Source organism: Geotrypetes seraphini, chromosome 10 (assembly GCF_902459505.1).
Source record: "Geotrypetes seraphini chromosome 10, aGeoSer1.1, whole genome shotgun sequence".
In the NCBI taxonomy this organism is placed as follows: domain Eukaryota; kingdom Metazoa; phylum Chordata; class Amphibia; order Gymnophiona; family Dermophiidae; genus Geotrypetes; species Geotrypetes seraphini.
This window is the reverse complement of record NC_047093.1, coordinates 138,641,745-138,649,923: the sequence shown is the minus strand read 5'-3', so window position 1 is coordinate 138,649,923 and position 8,179 is coordinate 138,641,745. Positions and strand designations below refer to the sequence as shown.

General features: G+C 46.1%; 1 protein-coding gene across 1 annotated transcript in view; it reads left to right on the top strand.

The window, feature by feature from the left end:
• Nucleotides 1-3,494: 3,494 nt before the first annotated feature.
• Nucleotides 3,495-8,179, top strand: part of LOC117368661 (sacsin-like) — a 45,461-nt gene continuing 40,776 nt past the window's right edge. The window contains exons 1-4 of the mRNA XM_033962386.1: nucleotides 3,495-3,645; nucleotides 3,743-3,784; nucleotides 5,058-5,145; nucleotides 5,694-5,805. Of these exons, the coding sequence (XP_033818277.1) occupies nucleotides 3,762-3,784; nucleotides 5,058-5,145; nucleotides 5,694-5,805 (223 nt within the window). The 5' untranslated portion in view covers nucleotides 3,495-3,645; nucleotides 3,743-3,761. The remainder of the gene's footprint in view (nucleotides 3,646-3,742; nucleotides 3,785-5,057; nucleotides 5,146-5,693; nucleotides 5,806-8,179) is intronic.

Here is an 8,179-nt window from a genome sequence, read left to right as displayed (position 1 = left end):
CTGGAGACTTTTGGGCCAGACCTGATGTTGAACTCATATCGCAAAGCATTGTGGGCTATGTAGTGCCTGATTCTGTCTCTTGAAATCAGTGTGCAAGTCCCATAATGCACTAGAATGGAGTGGTCAGAAATCCAGGACTATCCCGAAAGCTCCAGCCTGGATGGTGGCATCTCTGGAGAGGACTAAAGCTAATTGATCTACAATTGATAGCAATTTAAATTTTTAGATCCTTTCCCCGAACCTTAGTAATACCCGCATTTGCTGGGAAAACAGATCTCTGCCTTTTAGTGGAGGATGAAATTGTTTTCCCTTCAATATAAGACTTTCTAGCTGGTAAATTGGACAGTTTTCTATCTAGACTGACTAGGAGCCTCCCCGGTGAGTTTCATTTCTCCTTTCATACACCCATTTTCATTCTCCTTCCTTCTTCCCCTTATTAAGGAAAAGGTGATTCATCAGCCCTGATTTTGGGTCTGCAGCTGAGATTTCGACTTGTAAATCGATACTTAAGAAACTGCAATAAGGAAACTCTGCAATGGGAGGGCATAGGATGAAGTGAAGAGGTGATAGGCTCCGGAGTAATCTGAGGAAATACTTATTTTTCCAGAAAGGGTGGTAGATGCCTGGAACAGCCTCCTGGAAGAGGTGGTGGAAACAGAGACTGTGTCTGAATTCAAGAGGGCCTGGGATAGGCACGTGGGATCTCTCAGAGAGAGAAAGAGATCATGCTTACTGTGGATGGGCCGACTAGAGGGGCCATTTGGCTTTTATCTGCCATCATGTTTCTATGTCTGAGAACGAAACCAAATTGGGTGTGTGTAACTTTTTCATGCTACTGGTTTACATTATGTTGAATTGTAATCTGTTCTGGGCTCCTGGGGGAGGACGGGATATAAAACTGAATGAATGAATCAACCAATCCCCCCCTTTTCTCTTGAGGCAAATCAGACTCCCTTTTTCTCTTCACCTTTCTGTGCATGTTTGTAAGCTGTTTGTTGAAAATCAGTTATGGATGGGTTTCTTTTTATCGCAAACTGCTTCGGTGTTAGGCAGGTTAGAAGTTTTTAAATAAATACATTTCAAATAAAGAAGTTGAATGTGGAGAGCAACATCAGAGAGGGTTCAGGTGGCTGCTTTTGCCCCAGGTCAGCAGGAGAGGACCCAGACAGTCCTTGTTTTCCTTCTGTCCATTTATATTTTGTTTTCTAAGGGAGAGGGACTCACAGAAAGGCATTGGGGGGGGTAAGCAGGGTTGTCCCAACCACTCGGTGGATTACAGTGGCAGAATTTGGAGAGTGGCAATAGAATTTTCCCCTATTTTTCTTCTTGTTGCCAGGCTTACCCCCCCCCCCCCTCTACATCTTCTCTGGCCAGCCGGATGGATTAAAGAAGCATCAGTGATGGCCCCCCCCCCCCTCTGAGGCAGAGTTCCTGACTGGTGGAGGAGGAGTAAATAGTGTGGCATGTGGCACTTCATGTTAGGGAAAGGTTACAGTGTGGCAGCTTGGGAGAGCTTATCCGCAAATTGGGAGCTGTTGGGACAACACCCATATGTGGCTGACTCATCCTGCTTGTCCTAGGAGAAATTCAGTTAGGGCAGGGGTAGACAATTCTGGTCCTCGAGAGCCGGAGCCAGGTCAGGCTATCCACAATAAATATGCACGAGATAGATTTGCATCTCAAGGAGGCAGTGCATGCAATTCCATCTCATACATATTCATGGTGGAGATCCTGAAAACCTGACCTGGCTCCGGCTCTTGAGGACCGGACTTGCCTACCCCTGAGTTAGGGCATTTGAGTGCAAAACCAGCTTTGGTTTACGCCAGTGGTTCCCAAACTTGTCCTGGGGGACCCCCAGCCAGTCAGGTTTTCAAGATATCCCGAATGAATATGCATGAGAGAGATTTGCATACCTGTCACTTCCATTATATGCAAATCTCTCTCATGCATATTCATTCGGGATATCTTGAAAACCTGACTGGCTGGGGGTCCCCCAGGACAGGTTTGGGAACCACTGGTTTTCGCTGTGTAGAGGGCACAGAGCAAGCTGGCAATTTCACATGTGTGTATCATTGTGCCAGGAAGAGGCCAGTAAACACTCGATTATCCCAATGTTGAACAAACTCTTTCAATGTATCCAGGGAGGTGTCATTTTAGGGCAGGGGTGTCAAAAGTCCCTCCTCCGAGGGCCACAATCCAGTCGGGTTTTCAGGATTTCCCCAGTGAATATACATGAGATCTGTTAGCATACGATGAAAGCGGTGCATGCAAATAATCTCATGCATATTCATTGGGGAAATCCTGAAAACCCGACTGGATTGCGGCCCTCGAGGAGGGACTTTGACATCTCTGTTTTAGGGTGTTCAGTACCTCCAATCATTTGAAAAGTTGGCAGTTTCTGAGGAAGGGTTTGCAGATGGAGTTGCCTGAATTTGTGCAACTGGTCCTAATTCCTCCCCTCTCCCCCAATATCATAAAAACACTCTAGTGGTTCCAGGGAGGGGTAATTTGAATTGAGTTTAGCACCCCCAACTCCATTGTCAAGTTACCCATTTCTAGAAAGAAGTTACAGTATTTTGTTTGGTTCGAACTCTCATCCCAAGGCAGTGTGGGATTTGTAGGAACTGATTAAAAATCGGTGCTAGAAGCCCCATAATGCAACAAGAAAAGGTGGTCAGAAATCCAGGCCTAAAATCTCCCTCCTGGATATGGGTAAGGTGGAAGCTAGGCCCCATTTTGGAATAAGAAGGCTGCTCTGCCTTTTTGTAACCTGTGCATTGTGGGTTCTGTAGTCCAGGCTGCTTCTCTGACAATCAGCAGCAGATTTTCCACCCAGATCCAGTCTTCCAGCAATGAAGAGGGAGGAGGGGCTGAGTAGAGGATTCATGAGTAGAGGTCTGCACGGGAACGGGGATCGTGGGAATCCCCCCCCCCCTAACCCAAGGGACTCCCACGGGGACCCCCCTCTAGCCAACGAGATTCCCACGGGGATGGAAGGCTTTGGAAGCATGGTTCGTCCATATAATATAATGGACACGTCAGCCTTAGTAAAAGAGGGGGTTTATAAGTTAATTACCTGAACAGAAAACAAAAAAAGGGTTCCACCACAGAGATTCCACAAGGAAAACAGCAGCGCAAACACAAAAGAAACTGTGGAATTGATGATCCTGTCAGAAGTAATTGCTGCTTTTTATGGGGACGGGCGGGGATGGAGATAATTCCTTGCGGGGATGGGTGGGGACGGAGAGGATCCTAACGGGGACGGGTGGGGATGGAGAGGATCCTGGTGGGGACGGGCGGGGATGGGTGGGATTTCTTTCCCCGCGCAACTCTTTATTCATGATCAGACAAGGCTTCCCCACTCCTTCTCATTCCTCCGGAGAAATGAAACTTAAGCAGTTCACTTTCACTTTCTGTCTAAGGGCGCCGGTTATATATATAGTGAGAGGGAGGAAGCTGGAGACCAGAGTCCCGGAGAGGAAGGAACAGTTGCATCTCCCAGATCGAAAGGTGAGGCTCCGGATCTTCCCACCGTTATTAGTGCCGTGGCTTTACTACACATCCATCCCTTCCCGGTGTTATCAGTGCCGTGTGCTCTCCTTCTACTAAATTGTTTCCTATACAATAGCAGCGTGCATACCTTTGGTAAATCAACTTTATTTTTTTTTCAGTGGTATCGTGGTAGTGGTCACTGTTTTCATGCTTTCATTTTGATGTTGTTGGGTTGGTTTTTTTTTTCTAGGTTTAAAAGCTTCAAAACAATGTCTCAGAGGAGACGGAGGCGGTGAGTGCTTGATCTGAACCTAACTAGTGCCTTTACAGGTTTTCTTTTCTGTTTTAAAACTCTGTTGTGCCTCCAGGTCTCATCAGGGACCACTACGCATCGTCTTCAAAAGGGAGGGTCGGTCTCTTTCTAACAGGTTAAGTACACAGCATGTGGATTATCCCCCCGTCCAAGTAGTCATCACTGGCTAACGAGGAATGTTGTCTGAAAAATAATAGCTTAAAGCTAGAATTGTATTCCTTTCACTTGGCTACTGCAGAGTACAATGGAAGAGGAAGCCCTGGCTGTGTTCTGACATTGACCAACTTCTCCCCTCTCCCCCCCCCCCCAAAAAAAAAATGGCTATAATATTAGGAAATAAGATATCAGAACTGTTGGAAATATAAATTATTCTTCCAGTATCTAGTGATCAACTGTGAGAAGAGCAGTAATAGATGTGGAAAGAGATAATAACCTCCCTCTGACCTTTAGGGATAAGATACCAGGTGAGGTGGGTGGGGAGGGTTGTAGATCTGAACCTTTGCACTCCCACGGTTGACGTTCTCTACACTTCTGGTGGTGCCAAAGTCAGTCAAGTTTCCAGGATTTGCCCAGTGAATATGCGGTAAAGGAAAATCTCACCTTTCTTCCTTCTCTTATCTATCTGGCCAGATAATCAGCATCTCCTTCCTTTCCTTGATCTCTGAGCCCTCCCCCCTCCCTCAGTAACCAGCATTTCCTCCCCCCCCCCCCCCGCAGCTAGGTAGCTTTCGTCTCCCCTTCCTTTCCTTGACCTCCCCCCCAACTAGGTAAGCAGCATCTCCTTTCATTCCTTGACTTGTCCCCCTCCCAAGCTTTGCTTTCCTTGACCTGTCTCCTCCCACCTCCAGTTAGGTTGCCAGCGTCTCCCCCTTCTACTCTACCCCTGCCATCCAGCATCATCACCTCGTTCCCTGCCTTATCTCACCTTGTACTCAGGTTTAGACTCTGTGATAGTGCTGAAACACTACCATGCCTCATATCCAGAGCCAATGTAAGTAAAGTTTGTGGGCGTCCTAGGTGAATCTCCAGGTTTTCACCCCCTCTAGCCTGCCCCTCCCCCCAAGGTATTGCTAATTGAACTCAACAACTATTATCGTCCCACAGTGCAAGTCTGTGGGGCTATCGGGACCTACTATTTTGATTCGACTGCATGTGCTCTTTGCTGCTTCCAGGAAGCTGCCGCCCCAGGCGAAAGCCTAGTGCCTTTTGGGTCGGGCAGGCCCTGGTGATCTCTCTTTTGTCTCCGCTGCAGGCATGGATTCTGCCAGAAGACTCCCCCGTTCCTGACCTACCTGAAAAACATCCTGCACAAGTACCCGGATGGAGGCCAGATCCTGAAGGTGATGGGGGGGGGGGGGGGCTGTCACAGATCTGAGGGGTGGGGGAGGGGGTTAGAGTAGCCGAAAAGCTTTACATTAAGGAAGGCAAACGGGGAACATGTTTACTGAAGAAGCATCTCTTGGCACTGCTTGTGCCAACCTCATCCTTCCTCTGATGTCACTTCCTGGGCCAGGGGACTGACAAATATATCCCCCTCTCAGCATTCTAAAGTCTCTCTTCTGAGTATCTAGCCCCCACCTGCTCAAAGTCTCTTGAGCAGTGGGGGAACAAAGGAGTAGGATGATCCAGCATACACTGTTCCAGTCCTGGTCTTATACCCTGTGCATTCTGGGACTCGCAGTCCCTTCTTTTCCCTTAAGAACCATAGCCAGGACAGAACCGTCTCTCCAAAGCAACGTGGAGTCCTCTGTTCACTCTACATAGGGGTGAGGGCGGAAGAGCACCATTCTCTGGCTGATACCGCCAGTGCCAACTCACCACTGTGCCTCTCTCGTGTCTGCTCCTGTGACCTTAATGCTAATATTTGTTCTGTTTCGGTTTGGATTAGGAACTGATCCAGAATGCAGATGATGCTGGTGCCCGGGAGGTCATTTTCCTTCATGATGAGAGGGATTATGGGACAGAGAGCCTGTTTTCTGAGGACCTGCAAAGCTTCCAGGGTAAGAACGGAGGTCTCCGGCTTGTGGAAGGCTTGTATTTGACTCTGTCTTCCTGAATTTATTGCAAAAAGCAAAATGGAGGCATTTATTTACTGCATGTGGAAGCTGTAAGATGTGGGCATCTTTTTGCCTCGGGGCAGAGGTCTTTGTACTTAAGGCAGTATAGGAAATTCAAAATAAATAAAAATATTCATGATGATGATTCAGAAAGGTGGAGATGGAGTGTTTTTGTGGAATAAGTTGACTTACTGCAGAGAAGGAGCTTGAAAAAGGAGGTGCTTAAAGAGATGCCCCCCCTCATTTGCCAAATTTCGAGCAGCATTTAAAAATGCATCTTTTTGAAAAAGCATTGGTTGCTTATTAAATCTTATAATGTTTTTAAATGGTGCAGTGGTTAGAGCTGCAGCCCCCAGCACCCTGGGGTTGTGGGTTCAAATCCCGCACTGCTCCTTGTGACCCTGGGCAAGTCACTTAATCCCCCCTCAGTGCCCTAGGTACATTAGAAAGAGTGGGAGCCCGCCGAAAATGCTTGGGGAAAATGCTTGAGTATCTGAATAATTTGTAATCTGCATAGAATTGTAGAATATGCAGAATATAAAATCATTAAAAAAAAAAAAATTATACATTCTACAATCATTACATTACAAACATAATGAATAAAGAAAAAAGGAGTTATTACGAGGATTTATTGAAAAATCTAAAAAAACCCACAGTCCAACTTTACTAACAGGCTGGTATAAGCAGTACTTGAAAAACAAGGTGATGGCAGGTAAAACCTCTTATTTAATCCACTGTCAACTTCCCATGCACGGTGGGTTCTGCCCCATCCTGCCTGGGAGGGCAAACTTGGGCTGGCCTCCTGGCTATTTTTCCCAAAGCCTCATTGGGCAAGACCCCTAGCTGCCAGACTTTCTCGTGGACCCTGCCTTCTCCGCCTGTCCACTTCTTGAGGTGCAGTTCTCCTCCCTAATTGGCAGGCCGATGCAACACAAGACTCTCCGGATTTCCAGACTCTTCCCTCTAGGGGTGGGGGGGGGGGGTCAATATTTTACTCTCGGCTCTGGATTTCCAGACTCCTCCCTCTAGGGGTGGGGGCCAATATTTTACTCTCAACTCTGGATTTCTAGACTCCTCCCTCTAGGGGTGGGGTCAATATTTTACTCTCGACTCTGTATTTCCAGACCAATATTTTACTCTCAGTTCCCCAGCTACTGGGCAGAAGCACGTTGACTTTTCTTTTCCCAACCCCTGTTTATTTTGCCAGGTTTAAGATATCCCCCCTAATCTTCTCAGGTCTCAGCAAGGGTTTGGGTTGCCAAAGGTCTCAGCTAGCCTGTCCCTAATTTAACACTTGTCATTCATCTTTTGAAGTTGATTTCAGCTCCTCCCCCAAACCACTGGGCCATCCCCCAGTGGCAAAATGTTCCATATTCCCAGCTCCTTCTGGCTGTTTCACAGGCTTCCTCTTCCAGTAATGGCCAGGAATAATGCAGGCCAACAACAACAAAAAAATTTTCTTGATCCCTTGGGCTTTTTTACCTGTTATGGGGTTATTTGAGGCGCTGATTCAGAAAATTGTGTTGGATAGACTGCATCAGCTTTAGTTTCTTAGATATGGTTGAATTTATAGTTCTATTCCAATCGGTCACTCTATTAAGATGAAAGAAGAATGCAAGGCCATCTCTTTGGTCTTGGAAAAGATAAATTACCAATATCAGTGAGTGACTTGTGTAGACTTGGAGATGGTTAGTTTTTTTCTTGGTCAACAAAGCGGCTACACAGTGTCCTTGCTTTTTATGCCTTTGGGATAGTAGAGGCAAAAAAGGATTGGCCTCCGAGGGAATATATGGAGGTTGGAGGACGAAATGTACCTTTGGTAGCACGAGAGAATATCATACTGCCACCACTACATATAAAGCTAGGCTTGATGAAAAGACAGTTCATGTACTGAATACATAGCGCATATGTTATCTGGACTTACCATGGAAAAACTGAAGGCAAGAATTTTCGATGGTCCACAGATCAGACAACTTATAAATGACCCACATTTCATAGCATCAATGAATTACATTACATTAGTGATTTCTATTCCGCCATTACCTTGTGGTTCAAGGCGGATTACATCCAAACTAAAACAAGAATTACATTTCAACTTTGAAGTAATAGATTAAACGATGAGATAAAATTTTAAGGGAGAAGTATGGGTTTTAGATAATGTTTGGTAACTAGAAAAATTAGAGAGTACTAAGGGTTTATAGAGTGTTGGATGTTGTGCTGGATAGGTTTAACGTGTTTTTTGAAGAGTATGGTTTTAATTTCTTTCTTGAAGGTTTGGTAATCTGTGGATGAAGATAACAGAGTGGTGAGTTGTTTG